At 51.3% G+C, this 19,665-nt stretch overlaps 1 protein-coding gene across 3 annotated transcripts in view; it reads right to left on the bottom strand.

Moving 5' to 3' along the window:
- The window catches only part of btbd7 (BTB (POZ) domain containing 7), a 24,212-nt gene extending 4,547 nt beyond the window's left edge, over positions 1 to 19,665 (bottom strand). The window contains exons 1-10 of one of the 3 annotated variants that reach the window (XM_056591126.1): positions 19,306 to 19,665; positions 13,531 to 13,766; positions 10,305 to 11,453; positions 4,220 to 4,428; positions 3,269 to 3,344; positions 2,659 to 2,819; positions 1,971 to 2,114; positions 1,411 to 1,600; positions 836 to 1,014; positions 120 to 524 (exon numbers count right to left, since the gene is read on the bottom strand). In XM_056591126.1, coding sequence (XP_056447101.1) covers positions 120 to 524; positions 836 to 1,014; positions 1,411 to 1,600; positions 1,971 to 2,114; positions 2,659 to 2,819; positions 3,269 to 3,344; positions 4,220 to 4,428; positions 10,305 to 11,453; positions 13,531 to 13,612 — 2,595 coding nt within the window. In that variant the 5' untranslated portion in view covers positions 13,613 to 13,766; positions 19,306 to 19,665. The other 2 variants (XM_056591128.1, XM_056591129.1) reach the window with 2 other exon arrangements.

Below are 19,665 nucleotides of genomic sequence, written 5' to 3'. Positions count from 1 at the left end.
CTGCAGGGAGACACAAACACACGCTCAGTACAGCGACCCGCCCGCTCCCCCCCCCCCCGAGCTGACCCCGGCCCCGGTTCCCTGGTGCCCTGACACAAGTGCGACGGGGAAACACTCACCACCTGCTGCTCTGAGACCAGCGCCCGGCCCATGGCCTGGGGCTTGGCGCAGTCGGGGGGCTGGGGGCGGGGCACCGAGGCGTACTCGGCGCTGCCGTGCTTGCCGGGCGCGTGGCGCTGGTGCAGGGTGCGGTTACAGGGGTAGGAGAAGGATCGGGTGGGGGTGGGCACGGGCACGCGGGGACGCCAGGCCGCCTTGAGCTGGGCCTGGCCGGGGGTGGCGGGCGGGTGGTACGGGGGCGGCGGAGGAGGCAGGGGAGGGTGGAAGCTGGCCAGCCCCTCCAGCTCGGTGAACATGCTGTCCATGGCCGGGCTGCTGTTTACCCGACAACGACCCACCTGGCGGAGGGCCAGGATCGGACTCTCGTCTCCGAACCGCTCGTCGGGGAAGAACTTGTACGGGTTCTGGGGGGGGGGGGGGGGGGGGGGAATACAGGAAAACAAAGAAAAGATGTTGGTTCTCTTACGACGAATAGAGGAGATCGAGATGATGGTTCTCTTACGATGACAGCAATTTCATAGTCAATTCACTTACTGTCTACAGTTATTTTTTTTAGTACTAGGTCATTTCTATTTATAATCTAGTTATAAGAATACATTTGTATTCTTATAGTTAAAAGTGAGCATCCATGTATTTCCGATACTGGTATCGGAACATCTCTACTCATGCAAGCCCTGAGGGGCCTGTAGGCTGGCCTGCGTCTCATCTCCCCTACCTGCAGCAGCTCCGTGGCTCCGTCAGCGAGGCCAAACTCCCGCAGCACGCGGAGCTGCAGCTCGTAGCTGACGGTGGCCCCCTCGCCACAGTTCAGGGCGTAGGCCCTCTGGACCTGCTCCGTGTGCCGCAGCTCCTGCAGCCTGCGGATCATATCCTTCACCACGGACAGCCGGGGCACTGAGGGGGGAACACACACACACACACACACACACACACACACACACACACACACACACACACACACACACACACACACACACACACACACACACACACACACACACACACACACACACACACACACACACACACACACACACACACACACACACACACACGAGGTCAACTCACTGCATCACAGTGAGACAGTCATTAGATGGAACCGCTCTCGTAACACCCCCCTGTAAATGGATGTGTATTGAATGAAAAGGGTGTGTCGATAGTTATCCTCGTCATTTATACAAGGGTCCAGGTTCATTTTGAGCCCTTCAGAAAGCCGGCTGATTGCTAATCCATCAGGACGGAGCGGGGGCTGAGCGCCGCTGCCGTTCACACACTCCTAATCACCCCTACCTGGGATCTCATTGGCCACCACGGTGGGCGCGGCCGTCGGGTTGCCCGCCATTGGCTGGTGGTTGATCATGTGACAGCACTGCGGCACGGCATTGTTGACCATGTAGAGCGTGTCGGGGACGTTGGACATGCGGACCAGACGCAGGCGCACCAGGTCCGTCTGCTCCACCATCATCTCGTCCAGGACGGACTGCGGACGGACGGGACAGAGGAAGAGTTACGACAGTTACTCAACGTGATGCCTGCAGTGCGACCTCCTGTGTTTGCATTGACCACCTGTGTGTATGCGTGCATGTGCGTGTGTGCACATTCAGTACCCAGGCCCGATCACATGACTGACACCAATCACCCGGCCCTCTGCCGGGTGATTGGTCGCTCGCGACACCGATAATATGCCGATGCATCATCCTGCCGCTTGTAAATTACGAAGCAGACTTGTGAATTTATGAATGGTAGTAATAACTCTGCCATGGCCTCTGCGGGGAACGGCCATTAGCTTGCATAACGCTAGCGCACCGCTTCCCGCCTCGCAGCGTGAATCACAGGTGAGCCAGGCTCACCTTGGCCTCCTCCACGTAGGGCGAGAACAGGCGGGGGCGCAGGTAGATGCCCGAGTTCTTCTGGCGCAACCACGAGTGGGCCTTGCCCCCCTCAGCGGTGGGCAGCATGTCGGAGGGAGGGGTGCTGATGAGACCCCTTTTGAGCTGGGGGCAGAGGAGAAGGGGGAGGTCAAGTCTCTATTCAGGAAGGTCCTCTCTAACCTCATTATAATATTATACAATTATAAATATTACTTTGAGCAGGTGTGGAAACGGCAGGTTTGAGATCTAATACACAATTTTCCAGACTCCAGGTATTTTGGTAAAACACAAACACTATTGTACTGTGACCCATATAAAGATTCATGGCCATGCATGGAGGCTATTGGTAGCAGCAGTCCCCCCCCCCCCCCACTCAAAAGGACAGTTAAAGTTGCTTTAGCTCAGATTTAACAGCTATTTAAATGTATTTATGTCTACCATCCGTCAGCTGTAAGTATGGCTGCGCCTGCCTCTGTGTGTAGGCCGCTCCCGGCTCACTTCTGACCAATCAGAGCAGCTCTTTCCTGATGGGTCAGAATGACAGGGAGGAGAGGTTTTTGGCTCTTAACCTCTCTCTGTTCCGCTTTCTCTCCTCACTAGTGTTCTGATCTTTAACAGACAGTTAAGAGGAGAGTTAGAGAGAGGCCCAGGCCGGGTGGGTACCCACCGCGTCAGACAGGACGTCGCTGCTGGCCGGCAGGATGTGCTCCGTCCTGACGAAGGGCAGCAGCGGCGAGAGGATCTCCTTCAGCTCCTCCACGTCCAGGTCCCTCCTCTTCACGCCCCGCTTGTTCACGCTGTGGGCCGTTCCGCTCAGCAGGTTGGGCTCTGGGTGAACCCAAAACACAACGGCGTGACCCATCCGCTGATACCTTCTTACATCCGACAACAACAAAGCACAATCTGGGGAATGCTTCCAATCTCTGTCTTCGGTGTTGGGAAGGCGTCGCCCGTACATCTGGTACAGACGTCGAGTTAAACGTGCACCCCGACACGTTTACAACAGGTGCTGCAGGACCCGGCAACAAACGCTTTGAAGGTGTGTCTGCTAGCCGCCTTCAGGGGAACGGAAGGCATCCTTTTATTGGGGCTTTTAAGTGTATTTGGAGGCTCTGGTAACAGGGTAATTTTCTTAAAGCCTTTAGGGCTGTGCGTGTGTGTGCATGTAAGTTTGTGTGTGTGTGTGCGTGCGTGCGTGCGTGCATGTGTGTGGGGGTGGCGGTTTGGGTGAGGGTGTGGGGGTGCTCAGGGGGTAATTATAGCATGTATTATCTTACCCCTGTCTGCCATCCTCTTAATAAGCTGCTGCTCGCCCCACTTAACAACGTACTTGAGAATGTCCTGTTCGCTCGCCTGTGAATGAGACCAGGATAGACAGAGAGAGACAGAGAGAGGGAGAGACAGAGACAGAGACAGAGGGAGAGAGAGTGAGCGAGCGAGAGACAGATGGAGTGAGACAGAGAGACAGAGAGAGTAGGAGAGAAAGAGGCAGAGACACGGAGCGAGAGACAGAGCGAGAGAGCGAGAAAAATAGAAAAGGTAGAGATATAGATATATATATAAAAATGAGGAGGAGCATTTATGAGGACAAGGTTAGACAGGAGCGGGTCAAGCACAAGCGGTGGGATGAGGCTAGTGCGTGAGGCTAGTGCGTGATGCTCTGTGTTCTGCAGCAGGCCCGGGCAGTGGGAGGATTACTTTGTCTGCTCTGATTACAGCGCATCACCTCAGCCGTCCTGAGTGATGGCCGTGGAAGCAGCCAGGGCAGATGAACGCTCAGATCCACTTAGGATCCTGAAGTCTACTCCTTCAGAGGACCGTCCCTCAACACACGGCACACCAAGGGCGCGAGTGCGCGTGCACGTGCGCATGTGCGCGTTTGCCTGTGCATGCGTGTCTCCTTTTATGTGTGTGTCTCAGCGTGTTTGTGTATGTTTGCCTGTGCATGCACGTCACCTTGTTAGGTGTGTTTGTGTTTCTACGTGTGTCTGCTGTATGTGTGTGTATGTTTGTCTGCATGTGCGTGTGTGTCGGCTTGTGTTTGTGTGTGTTTTTCTGCCTGTGCATGCGTGTTTGCTTGCATTCGTGTGCATGTGTGGGTGCGTGTGCGTCTGCCTGTGATTGTGTCTGCTTGTATGCGTGTGTGTGTGTGTGTGTGTGTGTATGTAGCATGTCAAGCCGCTCGCTAGCAGTAGAAGAGCATATTTGAATGTTATGCTAGCTCCTACCTGCAGGTAGTCGGACTGGATGGCGCCAAGCAGGTGCTCCTTGCTGAGGTCGTACAGGACGTCGGACGAGACCACGTGGCTGAACTCCTCACAGAGGAAGTGCAGGGCCTGCCGGTGTACCCACTTGGAGCCGTAGGGCTGGGAGCTCCACTTCAGGATGGGCACCAGGGAGTCCAGCGCCAGGCTCTCCACCACGATGTCCTCACAGCCTGGGAGACAGAGGCACAGAGAGGGTCCCGTCAGGCCACCACACCCCTTTGCAGGAACCCCCTCCGTGTGGGTTTGATCTCACCATGTGGGCCCATCCACACGAGGGCTGAGCAGTACCTGATGGCTACCATTTAAAGTCCAGACTATACAAAACCAAAACCATAAACTGAGAGCTCCAATATGTCGACTTGGGGTGAGAGTCGTTACTCAGCCTGGGCCACGCCCTTCTGGCGGCAGTCTGTCCAGGAATCAAAGCACATACCAGAACAGCAGGCCGTGGTTTAGCTCCCCAGCAGGCCGGGCCCACAGAAATGCCTTTGATACCTACATATGTTTTGAGTCGACGTTTCCCTCGCTCAGACACAGTAAACACAGCGGAAGAAGGAAATGTGGCCTCAAATCTCGAGAACGGCGGTGTGTGTGTGTGTGAATGGAAGACAATACGCTGGTGTGGGCATATCAGACACACTTTGAAAAGACCCTGTGGTAAATGGTAAATGGACTGCATTTATATACCGCATTTAAAACCAGTGGCCACTCAAAGCCCTTTACAATATATTATTGCCTGACATTCACACATCGACGGCGGAGTCAACCATGCCGACCATGTCGACGGCAAGCTCGTCGGGAGCAGTTGGGGTGAGGTGACTTGCTCAGGGACACCTCGACATTCAGCTAGGGGGAGCCGGGGATCAAACTAGCAACCTGCCGGTGAGAAGCCAACCCGCTCTACCTCCTGAGCCACATGCCGCCCTGTAAAGAGGCGAATCTGACCTCACACCAGTCTACAGTGGAACCTTGAGTAGAGATCAGCGCGTGTGAGCCGGGGTCTTTGAATGCGTCTGGACAAAACGAGCCACGGGGTTGAACACACATTGAGCAGAACCACCCCGGTCAGTAAATGGCCTCCGCCCTGGGGGGCTCCTTTCCCCTCCGTAGCGCTGCGATATCTCTAAACGGAAGCAGACGCTAATGGAGACGCGCGTCTAGCCGGGCCGCCGTCCAACAGCCAGCGCCACTTTGAACCGACGCCCGGCCAGCGTCACCAGCGCCGGTTTGTTCTGTCCGTCAGCTGCGAGCTGCGAAGCCAGTGGCGCAGTCCCCCCGAGGGACCCCCGTATCTCAGAGCAGGAGATCTGCGCCCCACGTTCACACGTCACTCTGAACAGGCCCTCCGGGCGGAGAGTGGCGACTGCTATGGCTCTCGAGATTCCTTTCAGGTGGCTCCCCTTTCCCTGCCTACGTTCGAGTACATGCATGTCGTCCACAGTCATACATGTATGCAGTGTGATGTACGTATAGACATGTAGCCGTGTGCAAGGGTAGGAGGAAACGCACCGCATTTACTTATGTATTCAGATATGTATTTTGCATTTAATGACCGGCCCCAGAAATGCAGAGCAGACCCCTGCAGTGTTGTAAGCGCAGCCTTGTTAGGGAGACGGCGATGAAGTGGAAGTGGACTCGGGCGTTTTGCCTCGCGTTAATCTCACGACTAACAGATCGGGGAAAAGTGGACTGGATGTCTGTTCACTCTCGCGCCAGCTTTTTGGTTTTACCGAGTCTGTACTCTACTGGAGGCAGGGGGCAAAACACGCACACACCAGTGGCACATGAAAGCAGACGAAACCTCTGCTCCCAGTGAGCCCATTAGAACGCACGTTGCCATTCAGGCTCTAAAGTGTAAGCGTACCCCCTGTTTCGGCTGGAATCCGAACACAACGAGATTAGAAAAATGCTTAAGGAGGAGGATGCCCGTTTTATCTCCATGGTTACAACCCACACAAACTTTGTGATGCTATTATTTTAAGCTAGTGGCCTCATTGTGTAACCACGTTGTCATGAGCGAGTTTGGGTGCGAGTTTGTGTATGAATTGTGCCACATCGTGGCACACACACACACACACACACACACCCCCCTCCCCCATATCTCTCCAGGGTGTACATCACATTTACACTGACATGAATATCAACACAGCGACGGAAATGGAGGAGCCCATTGTACACACAGAACAAGAAGAAAAGGAGAGGCCACTGTTCCAGCTCGCACGTCCTGCCCCGCTGTTATTATTTGGAGCTCTGTGTTTATGGAACCTGCGGTTTCCAAAAGCCCCTTAAAACATCAGCCGCACTCGGGGACCAGTAAACACTGTTGTGGTCGTGGATCGCGGCCCACCGCTCCAAGAGACGCAGGCTTTGACCCCGCACGGCAGGGGGGGGGGGCAACCGGAGGGGGCCGGGGTACGACAGAGAGAGAAAGCGTGCCTAATGTCTCTGAGCCACATTCCTGGGGGGCAAAAGAGTCCGTCCACAAACAAAGGAAATGACTCGTCTGGAGGGAAGAGGCTGAAGTGACTCGTCTCCTTGTCATTTTCCTTCCTACGAGCGTGTGAGCGCGAGACCCAAACACACACCATGTGGGCTTCATGGAGACACACACGCACTCGGCATCAGGTACACTCGAGTGAAAACAAACATCAGATGGTCGGCCGATGTGAGTGAGAACCTGCTGCTGATGTCTGAGTCACGGCGAGGCGTTGAGAGACTGAGAGCCGGCACCATTACACTTCTTTATGACTAAGTGGGAGGGGTGCTGGTAAGACTGACGAATCCTTCCCTGCAGCACCCCGGACGTACGCCTCCTGAGTTAGCTCAGCAAGCGTGGGCCGGGTCCCGCGGGAGTCAGTACACGCTCCAGGGGGGGGGGACCTTGAGGGGAACAGTACACACTCCAGGGGGGACGGACCATGAGGGAGCCAGTACACTCTCCAGAGGGGCCGGATCCTGGGCCGGTCGGTACACGCTGGGGGGGGCCCTGACCCTGAACGAACCCCCCTTGTCCGTGTTCCCTCGGTCTACGCTGCGCGGCCTCCCTGCGTCGGGACGGTTGAATCACGGAGGAGAGACACTGGCCGCAGCTCAGACTACATTCCACCTCGAGGTTTCATGGGAACTGATTAGAGCTGCAGCCCTTCTGTGGGAAAGGAAGAAGCGGGGGATAAAAATACACTGGAGAAGGGGCTAGTCAACGAGGGCGGGGGGGGGGGGGGATGGGAGGAAGGAGGAAACGCTGGATGTGTGTGTGGGAGGGAGAGGGGGACGGGACGGTGGGGGAGGAGATGACAGCATCCGTCTGTTCGCCTCCCGTTCAGAGGCTGCCTGGCTGACCCCGAGAGAGACGCTACGGGCTAGGGGTTAGGAGGTGGTCTCCTACCAGCTGTGGACATGTGTTTTAGATAGTTGGTGGGTGTGCTTAGCGTGATTCAGATCATTGTGGGGTATAAAAAGGGGCAATTTGTTTCTGAACCTCGAGTGATGCACTCAAAAAATTAACCCTATGCCCAGTATGTGAAGCCTATGCCCAGTATGTGAACCCTATTCCCAGTATATGAACCCTATGCCCAGTATGTGAACCCTATGCCCAGTATGTGAACCCTATGCCCAGTATGTGAACCCTATTCCCAGTATGTGAACCCTATGCCCAGTATGTGAATCCTATTCCCAGCCTGTGAACCCTATGCCCATTATGTGAACCCTATGCCCAGTATGTGAACCCTATGCCCAGTATGTGAACCCTATGCCCAGTATGTGAACCCTATGCCCAGTATGTGAACCCTATGCCCAGTATGTGAACCCTATGCCCAGTATGGGCACATAGGAGGAACCGTGGGGCCAGACAGGCGGTTCTAGAAAGGCGTGCCGTCTGTGGTCAGCAGCTACTGGCACGCTTCCTGTTCCGATAGGATGCTTATTGTTGTGGTCTCTGCTTGATAGGGATCACATGTTCGTTGGAGGAAGGAACATCTCCACCGGACATTGCTCTGTAAGCCATGATCTAATCTCTCTGGAAGTACGTCGAGAAGAACCAAGGCCTCATCGTGTTTTTGAGGACTGAATGAAAACGTTGGATTTGATTGTGGAAGGCACTGTGAGCCAAGTCGACGTTTTTGGCTAACTTCCTGTCTGTTTTCGCATTTAGCATTCCCAGCCTTCCTCCCAATGTCAACACATGAAAGAGGGTCTTGCATGACTCCCGTTTCTGTTTTCCCTTGGTGTTTTTTGTAGCGTACGCCATTAATGGGAGCACTGGAATTGTTCCCTTTGCCTATTTCGCATTCGCAAGTCAACACTGAAATCAGCCTTGAATGCGCAGAATGTTCTCTCTCCTGATTGGATGGAGAGGGAACGGGATACGTCAACCGATTTTCTGTTTAATGCACAGCAGAGGGACACGGAGAGCAACGTTTCTGACCAAACACTCTAGATCAACAATGGCTGTCGGAATATACAGCTATTTAACCATTATTTTAACAAATGTTATACTTTAATACTACAACAGAGCAGAGGAGTTAGTATGACCTTTGTAGGACCTGTGTGATCGAAGTTTCCCTCATTTCCATCACATTGGTCTCCGCTCGTACAACATATTCACCTCCGATCCACACTGCTGTTTATGACCTGAGGAGTCATAAACAACGATCCAGTCTAATGGATTTACTGCTGATAAAACCTTGGCTTGGCTGATCAGTGTATTTGCACATTGCACACAAAAACCAATCCAAGCAGAATAAGGGAAGTGAAAGAGATTAGACGAATGCCCCCATAAACAGAGAGATTTAATTCCACTAAAGCCACAATTGTTTTAGGAGAATCGTGATTACTAAAACCATGTTCTGGCCCGTGTTCATGTTAAGGCAGGTTTGTTTTGGCTTGAGAACATGTCGACTGCTGCTCCTCACAGCTGGCTCCGAGGAGAGTCTTTCGCAAAGTATTTTCTTAGTGGTGCCACAGTAATATTATGAGTAATAGGAGAATTAACGTCTGGCCTGGCCATGCTTAAACATCAAAACGCACCCGCCAGACATCTCCTTAAGGGGGGAAATCGGACCATTGACTGAATCATGTAAACACTTTAATCAAATTATCTGCCCTAAAATGATTATTTCCAGTAATCTAGTGTGCCATCTAGTTGGCTCACTGAAACACACACTTCCAGCACTCAAAGTGCGTTGTGTTCAGCCCTCGTTGTGTTCTGTAATATTCTGCACAGCAAAACACTGACAATCCAAAACAGATTTTATCAGGGAGTGGCAGAGCAAGTGATTGTATGAGTCTGCACAAATCTAATGGATGAATGTGAGGAGGGAGGGTGTCGATTCGGTCAGAGTTTGCATGGTGTGTAATGCATTCAGACCGAGATTGTGAAGCAGTTTGGAAATATTATCACGTTGGTACTATTGACTCACCATCTAATGAGAATATCAATGACGACGGTGAACGCTTGGGATAGAAACATAGATCCTCCACATTAAAGCTAATATATAGTAACATTTATAGTATAGACTATACACTTTGTTCCCTCGAGTACGAAATTCACAATAAATGCTATATTTCCCTTAAATGAACGACCTTAACTTAAATTACAGTTGAAGGCCATCATGCTTGAATAAAGTATAGATGAACCAAACATGAATAATAGGATAAAAGCTCTGATGTCAGCTGGAGTATCGCCTTCAGTGGCTCTCTGGGGAACTCTGACTTGTTTTCCCCTGCACCATAAAGGAATCCAAAGAGTGGAATGTGTCTCCGTTGTGCGAGAGATGCATTTTTCATTGCATTCAACTGTTTTCAAGCAGACACCATGTCTCACACCATCACTAACTGCCTTGCTTACTTCTTGGAAAAATTACTTTAATTCCAAGTTAATGGAAATGTGCGACCGGTTCCAAGTAAAACATCCTCAACACCAAAGCCCAATGCCAACCGTGCATTAAAGCCCAATGCCAACCGTGCATTAAAGCCCAATCTCGTGTGTGTGTGTGCGTGTGCGTGTGCGTGTGTGTGTGTGTGTGTGTCCCGAGCTAGAGGGTCTCACCTTGAGCCAGCATGCTGAACTCCAGGAACAGCGCTATGTGGTACAGCTCCATGGCCTCCTCGGTCCGCGTGCTGGCCCCCCGGCCGCCGGCCACCAGGGCCTGCACCTCCCCCAGGCTGCCCGCCGACGGGCTGCCCCGCAGAACCAGCCCCAGCTCCACCGCGTCCGTGTACATGCAGTGCAGGATCACCCGCACGTACTTGCGCGGGATGATGGACTCGTCCAGCACGATGCGTGTGGGCGTCTGCAGCGTGCGCTCCGTCATCTCCTCCCCGGTGCGGATGCGCCGCTGCAGGAGGTTCCGGAAGAAGGGCGAGCGCGCCGACAGCACCGCCTTGTGGGCCCGCAGGTCCTCGTCGGGGCCGCCGGGGGCCGCACCGCAGCCCGGCCCCCCCCCGACCGAGGCCACGGCGCCGGCGGGGAGCCGCTCGCCGCAGCCCTCCGCCATCTCGAAGTCCGAGGAGAAGCTGAGCAGGGCGTCGTAGTAGCACATGTAGTCGAACAGGCCCCGCATGTCCGCCTCCAGGGAGTTGGGCGTGCCGAACTCCTCGCTCAGCTGCACCAGCACGTCCACGTTCTGCAGCCGGGCGTCCTCGGCGCCCGACACGCCGAACTCCCCCGTGTAGAGGTAGTGCAGCAGGGCCGAGAACATGGGCACGTCGATGCCCGCCGTCTCGATGTCCATGAGCACCTCGGCGCCGTAGCCGGGCGACGACGACAGCAGGGACTTGAAGAAGGGGCAGCGGGCGGCCAGCACGGCGCGGTGGGCCGGGAAGCAGGTGTCCTGGAAGATGAGGTCCACGTCGGTGCAGTACTTGTGCTGGTAGAGCGCGGCCAGGTTCCGCTGCAGGCTGGGCGCCTCGGCCCGCGCCAGGCTGGCCTGGAAGCTCAGCTCCTTGAGGGCGGCCGTGCCCTCGTACTCCTCCACCAGGGCGTTGGCGTCGCGGACGTCCCAGCCCGACAGGAGCTCGCGCATCTGCCGCGCGTGGTCGGCCGAGCGGCTGGACTTCCGGCGCTTGATGAAGCGCCTCTTGAGCGTGGCGAGGCCCAGGCTCTTCTTCTTGCGGTCGGCGGGCCGCTCGTGGCCGTGGTCCAGGCTGTACAGCTTGGACTCCCAGCCATAGCCCTGCTGGGAATAGGACGAGGTACCTGCGACACGCACACACACACACACATCCCCAGAGTCACACACTTAGATTACATTACGTAACACTGTTGGATTTTTTCATATTTTGCAATCAATTAGTCAATTATGCTTAAATTATTCAACAGAAAGTAAACAGACATCCCATGCAGATCTTCATAATTAAATAAGTGCATCCATTTTCAAGGATACACGAGTTGGACTTCTGCTAGCCGGGCATACAATTATAATCTTAACACACCTAAAATTGGATGAGTGTTTAGTCTAGAGCGCATGTCTTGCCGAGCCCTGTGGGGGGGCGGGCCCTGCCAGGCTAAACACACGCTTGCCTCATACTAGGAGAGAGGCAGTGCGAGGGATCCTGCTGTCATTCGGTTTGCAGGAAGTACAGCATGCTAGCACCCTTGTAGCAAGATAAGCTCCCACAGGCCTATCGTTCTGTTTTGCATTGTGCTTCTCTTTGCTCTGAGCTGTGGCTAACTCTGGTCTTAAAGCGGCCCACTCGTTTTGCCTAAGTAACAGTATTCTTTGGCATAGGAGAGAGCGGGGACTTGGAAGTCAGAGGAAGCCCTGCCCACTAGATCCTCTCATTTGGCTGCTTTTCCTGAGCATCAATCACCGTGACCCACATAGTAATCATTCTAATACTGTGAATCATCTTCAGCTTGGGCCAGTTTGGCCAAGCAACTCCTCAGCTAAGAGCAAACCTCAAAGGTCTCTGTGGCTGCAGAAATAATCTGTTTTCATCTCCCGGGCTTTCAAAAAAGTCTACAAAAAGTAAGAGAGATGAAATTGGACTTTGAGCATTATTGTAGGAGCCAGGTTTTCTTGTTAAATAGGGGCTGACTCATATCCACGTATGCTTCTAAGGCGCTTATGTCCAGATTTCTTGGCATGGAGGAACGGTTGCACAAGGTCAGCTTGGCTTTCAGAAAGGACAGAGGAGTAGGAAGTAAGGAGCTAATGGCTGCTTGATGTGACCGGGAAAACAACAAAGAACACGGCAGCCATGATGGAATGGAGGAACACAACCTTCAAATAAATATTTAGTTCAGAAATATCATTGGCTGGGTTTAACACGTCTGCCCAAACAAAAAACAAACAAACATGTTTGGAGCTGGAGTGAAAGCATGAAAAACAAGTGGTGTCATTTTCTGCAGTCAGGCCGAGTTATATTTTATACATGTAAATGAAACCCGATGTATCCGAGCGTTGTTTCAAATGTTGGTGCTATCTCCTTGGGCGACGACGTCAGACGTCAAATTCTATCGAGCTAATTGCGATTATTCATAACTCCATCTGCTACTACAACGTTCGCCCCTGTAGCAGTGTCGCTGCCGGCCCATGTGTCTCCAGCATCATTAGTAGTTGTCACAGTCACATCTTAATCTGGTGCTGCTGAAGGGGCCAGTGTGACCGTTCTGAGACTCCGGCCGAGTGCCTCGCTCCAAAGAGAAAAACAGCTCAACAGAAACACTGGTGCATCATTTGAATAACGGCGTCTTGACACGCAGGGAAGGGAAACGGACGGTAATGAAGTCGTGTTGCACGCTGTTCACTTCTGGTCTACAGCCTTGGCCTACACAGGCTAACGCTAGCATTATGCAGGGAGGAAAAAATGTCAAGGGCCAAATTTGGCACCATTTTTTGGCAGCCCTGCACTAAATCCGGACACATTTTTATTTTGCATGCAGCCATTCAGAAGGTGCCCTGCCATCAATAACAGTGCAGGCCTACAGTAGCCCTAATGAATGAGGGATGGATGCGGGTTTGTCTGAACGGGGAGTAAAGATACATACTGGATGCATTATGAGCACATCCGTGTGAGAAGGGCTAGAGTAAACAATCAGACAAAATGCAGAGAGCCCCCAGTCAATAAACCAAAGGGTGAAAGTGACTTTATATTTTATAAAGTCACTTGACTTTATATATTTTATAAAGACAAGGGGAAACCGAGTCCCGCCTAAGTTGACATTTCGTCAACAGTCTTTCATCAACTAATTGAAAAGCTAGAATCCAGTTAATGTTGACACGGGCCACGGGTTCCCCCAACGAACCGTCACGTCAGTAGTCAGAACCCACCTATAAAGGTCTGCTGGGGCGGGGCGTTGCCGCCGATGCGAGGGGAGCTCGAGTGTGGATAGCTGGATCCATTGGCCCCCATCCTCACGTTCTCTTCACTTGCGGTGCGGGGGTCGCCCCTCCTGCTGCGTCATTCTGCCCGGGCTGCTTGCTCCTCGGTCCTCAGCTGTCGGCGGACAGGCTCCGCCCCTGGTCCTCCGACGAGTCCTCAACACTTAGCGCCTGGCTGGCCATCCCTGATGGCAAGAAACGGGAAGAGAGCGGTCATGACATGTTTAAGTAACTAAGTGTTGTTGTTTATTTTTCGTAGAGTTGCTCCGATACGAGTATCGGAAATTCCTCCGATACTGCTTAAAACGCAGTATCAAGTATCGCTACCACGCAAGTCTATGTGCCGATCCTATACCGTCACGCGACTTTTACTACACAGACAAAGAACATCACAAACACATGCAGTGTTATGCTGCATTCTTTAACTGTTGTAGGTGGAAAGTCAGAATGAGACACGAGACAGGAAAACAAATCTATTATTATAATGAATGATTGTTAATAGACTATACATTGCCGGTATCGTAAGAGGACCCTTCAATAGGAGCAAGTGCTGTTAGAAGTTGCAGTTGTATATACTTGGTATCGGACGAAACTCAAGTTCAGTAATCAGAAAGGAAAAGAATTGTATTGGAACATCTCTAGCTTTGTGTGTTTTACGTTGCCCAGTTCCCAGGAGTACGGATGTGACAATAGAACACTGGATTTGAAATGAATGGGCAGCGGTGGGCGGATTAGAAACCAAACATGAGGGGATCCGTCATCACCACCACTAACACCACCACCACCATTTCACTCCCATTGATTTTGCGCATGAGACATTAATCATAAGCCACCATGACACATTAACAGGCCTTAAAAAAGCGAGAAACACAGTCAACAGAGCTCCTTTTGTGTGGCCCTCATCCTGAAAAGTGTGTGTTTAGCCTCCGACACTGGTCCACGGTGGCTTCAATTAACAGACACTCCCTCTGCCCGGCCCTCAGGAAACACCGACTGGCAGGCAACAACAAATCTAATGCAGATGTACGCCGACGGCAGTGAGGGGGAGAGCGAGAGCAAAGGAACGACCCAGCAAAACCCACTCTGCCTCCCTGATTTTCCGGCCCGCCTCCAAGCCTCCGACGCAGCTCTTTCCCTCTGCGTCCTGACCTCCCGGTTTACCCTGACACCCACTGTGCCCTTGCCAGCTCAGCAGCACAGCGGCTCTGAACCTGCTATGTTCAGACACTGTGTGGTGCTGCTTATTTCAGTACTGAACATAAGCAGTTTTGTGCTTCGTCGCATGAATAAAGGGAACGCAGTGAAAGACTCGGCTGTTGTCCAAGGCCGAACAATATGTTGTACAGGCCTGTACTTTTTATTGCAAGACAAAATCACTGCAATATTTTGAAATCACGATCGCCAATGTCTGTTATCAGAAAAGAACATGAGATGCGTATTTGGACAACTCTATGTACTCGTTTGTAATGCACAGGATGAGTGTGAAATTAATTGTAGCTCGGCTAGGACAGAACATGCTCAGATAAAACTCAATTGACCAAAACTGTTGAAAATCCAATGGCAGACTACGGACTGCAATCTGATTAAACCCCAATCCAAAAGGCCTTTCCTTTCACACAAACCTCAAGCCAGGTGACACATTTGAGGACCAATCTCAACAGAATCACGGACATCAAAATGAATGTGTTCCAAAAACCCAAACCTGATGTTTACATGCAGGGTGTGTTAAGACATCGCCGGGCCCTGCAGTGATGCTCAGCCTGGGAGGCTGGACGGAGGCCTCTCCTGTGATCGCCTATCTGCTCTGTCTCAGACCTGTGTTTCTTGTAAGTAGACATCATAAATCTGTGTGTCTACCAGCCGTACACCAGCACTATAAGCACCCTCCCAAGGGTTCCATTGGAAAACCACAGCCTCTTACAGCCTGCACATCATTAGTCAATCACACACACACACACACACACACACACACACACACTTGGTTAATCTTTACTTTATTAGACTGATACCAACATGAGGCTATTTTAACAGAGGGATTGGACTGAACCAATTGAGAAGCAGGATTTGAATATCTCTGGAAGTAAAAACACCATCCCATGAGGTGGAGTATTCTATCCTGAGAAGAAGGGAAAGGCTTGGGTCAATAAAGGACCAAACAGAATAGGAGGAAGCCATAGAATCGTAAATCAGTAAAATAATTCAGATAACTGGCACAAAGAACAACTGATTTTTAGCACATTGAAATAAGGGGAAGCAAGTTTAGCTTCAGCTGCGGTGCATAATTTCAGAAAGCATAATCTAGGATAGTCATTTCCTTCTGACCTGAGTGCTAGCAGCCTGCTTAATAAGACGCATCCGGGATAAGCTCTGAGAGACCTTTTCTGTTGGCTGAAATGAGAGCGTGCTGGCCTGCTGGGGTCAGGGGTGAGAGGGGAGGAGTGGCCCTCCAGACCGGGAGGGCGAGTTCAGGCCGGCTGGACTATGTGCTGTTAATGAGGGGTGACAGGAGAAAGGGCTACATGTCTCCACACGGCCCGCCCCCCACACATCTCCCTTGTCCACACACACACACACACACACACACACACACACACACACACACACACACACACACACACACACACACACACACACACACACACACACACACACACACACACACACACACACACACACACACACACACACCTAGAGTCCTGGCCTTACCTCATTGGGTCGGATCATTGTATTTAAATCAGCCTCTGGCGGAGGTTCGACAGGCAGGGCTCCGGTCTGTGCAGCACATTACCATACAAAAGCGCTTGGCACAGGAACAGGGGCCGATGTATTATTCAAATGACAGTCAAGTAACTTTATCAATCATTTATATGGATTTCTTCATCACCGGCAGCGAGGAGGGAACAGGCAAGCAACCTGGGTCTCCTTCCACATCCATGTCCATAAACCCAAAGCCCTACCCGAACCCCATAACCCACCATCAGCATGACTTCCAGTACCTGGGCCTGCACCCTGGCAGCACGGCGGAGGAAAGGCTTAGAGAACCCAGAAGAACAATAATGAAGGTAGCAATCAATATGGGGGGACTTGCAGAAACCATCTGAATTCAAAACAAGCACCTAGAAAATAAACCTTTGGATTCTGCACCGTTTTAACTATCGGGCTTACTATCAAGGTGACACGCATCAATCACTTATCAAAAAATAAAAAAAGAGAAAGAAAAAACAAGATTAAAAACGCAATCCAAACCTGTCCTCATAACTATGGCTTCTTTCCTGTACAAAGACATATTGTCATTGGCCACAAAAACCCCTCTGTGCTCCAATTGCTCCTGGCCTACTAAACATGCCCTGAATGAAATGATGAAATCCCCCTTCCTCCACCAGCCAGCCTGTTTGGGACAGTGACACAGCACCTTATCTGTTCAGGAATAGCAAACACCATGCTGGTGTCCCAATATGTGCCAGCCTGAACAAGCAGCAAAGCATAAATACAAGACCAATAATTAACCATAACACTTTTCATCTAAAACAACACTAAACAGAGCTTCTTTACTGCTGGAGCCAATACAAATATCAAAAGACCAGACAGTATTTCGAAAACGTATTATTAATGGCCACCGTAATACAATTTCAGAGTTATTAGCCAATCATCCCATGTTAACGACATTACCCATTCATTAACAATACCACAAGCATTAATCAATTATTAAAGACGGCTCCCATCTGATACCACAGTGGCAGGCTAAAGCTAACAACTCTCCCCTGGTTTCTGCTCTTAGAGAATAATTGTGAGCCAAACAAGAATACAATTCATTGTCGGCCGTTATGAAAATTTCCTGCAACCGAATGCCTTTTATGTTGATAACAAGATGTGCTGGAAGGTTTGGAAAGCAGAACATTCTGAGAGTGACCTCTATAATATTGACTCGTCTGCATGGCCACAGAGGGCATAACGACTGGAATACGAGCAGCCCAGTCCCCACCAAAACACAATCAATCAGCCCCTCCAAAATAACAATGATGTCAACATTCGTCCGGGCAGATAACGGGAGATAAAGCTCTGGTCGCACAGATTGCTTACCTCTGCTCGGCTACAGCCAATCAGGCCAATCGGTTCAAAAGTGTATCCGGCCTTTCAACTGATTAGGGACTCTTGTGAGGAGAGCTAACAGGAAACTAACTGGAAGAATAGCTTAGAAAACACAGCAACACACTGAAGCGACAACGGCAACAAAAGTGTGAATGTCACTATGATGACTCATAGAGCGAGAGAGCCTCTGGATTAAGGATGTGTGTCACTGTCAACCAAGCTGGGATCATGGTGCTGCGTATGACTTCTGTTTCTAACAAACAAGGGACCCGGCCAGTTGTTGATGATACACTCAGACAAATGTGTTAAATGCCTTAATCAGGTGCTGGAGGTCAAAGTTAAAACAAGCCCTGTACAGAGGAATTATTCACAATGAAAACCCCATTTAAAATAATCAGCATGACAGCTGAATGACACCACTACTTAGAAAAGCATGGTCATCGTTTTATTTGGCCCTCAGAATTCTCCTCCGCCCAGCTGACCAGTGTACACACAGAGCAATCAGGTCAAAGTCCAAGCCAGGTACTCGAGGGCAGGTACTTACAAACATGAAGGCACATGCACAACAGCACACACATACACACACACACACTCTTGAGTATGGCGCTGCTGTTGCAATAATGACACATGATTACGTCGTAGTATTGCACAATAAGAATAGGCTTTGGTGGTGGGGGGGGGGGGGGACGTAGTAAACAATCAGCAGCTCTGATCTAAAACGACGTCAATAAAACCCTCACGTAAGAGGAAAGATGGGTCAAGAGGAGAACCGCTGGAGCAGCATGCTAATCCCACATAGAACCCCTACATATCAGCGGAGCCATAACATTGAAGGGGCACGCCATTCGACCCCCAATCCCTGGAAGGAACCTACCTAAAGACGTATCTCGGTTTACAGTGAACATCCTCAGTACCAGGCGTCAGAGACACACCACAATGTGGTTCACCCCATCGCGAAAGACAATGATTTATTTGAACCCGTTTGGTAAGTAACGGGGACTAGTCTGTCCTATGGCCTGGTTATCTCGTTGTTGGACGGGGAGATCCACCGGACGTCGTGTTAAAAGCAGAACAGAAGACCTCTCCCGGTGTGGTGATAGAATGTAAAACGACACGCTACTCTGTGGCAGCGACCAGGTTAGCTGCTAGGACTGTAGCACTGTTCCCCACAACACACACATCCACATTAAAACAGTGTATATGTAACCCTGCCTGGTGGTTTTAATAGACTCAGACGTGATGTGCAGTAGGTCTGATCGCTAGCCAAATTAAATACACACAACACACACGTACCACATAACGGATACGCGCAGAGAAGAGTTGATCGCGTCCCTATTGTCTCCGGCTACTTGCGTCGCTGGGTTATTATTCCACAATGGTGACCTAGATTAAAGTGTTCAAAGAAAACCACCAGGTTGAACGCCCGCTTTGAAGGATGTGGAACACACACGGTTAGCCCGGAGATGTAGCAGAGCCATGGTGCTCGTAAGGTATTCACACACAGCTCTGTAATTAGTAGCATAGTCTCAACAGGCTAGCTATCTGTGGTGTCGCTCCACCGGAGCAACGCGACGCAGGCGATTCGCTCCAGTACATAACATAACTGTGGGAAAGTAGACTTTCGTCCATATTTACCGTAGATGTGAGGGTCTTAAATCCATTATTTTGGTTCTTATCCCGTTAGCTTTGACAGTGCTCACTGCTCACGGTTCACACGACTCAAGTTGTCCCTGGCAGAAAGAAAAAAAATATCTTAGCTCAACACCTTCTTTTTCCAACTCGGATCATTACGAACGGGTCGACGTCCACCGCCACCGCGGACTAGTTCTCGGCTTTCAGATCCAGTTTCGTTGACTTTCTGGTCGATTTTCCGTATTTTCAAAGTAATTCCCGATAAGCCGTGTGATTGTGATTCGGTGTGGTCTCCAGCTCGGCTGGATGTTATGGCCTGTTCCAGAGCTGAACGGTGACGCGCCCGGAGGCCTGACGCTGAGA

This window comes from Gadus chalcogrammus, chromosome 5 (assembly GCF_026213295.1).
Source record: "Gadus chalcogrammus isolate NIFS_2021 chromosome 5, NIFS_Gcha_1.0, whole genome shotgun sequence".
NCBI lineage: Eukaryota > Metazoa > Chordata > Actinopteri > Gadiformes > Gadidae > Gadus > Gadus chalcogrammus.
Note: the sequence above shows the minus strand (reverse complement) of the source record. Positions and strands in the feature narration are given on the sequence as shown.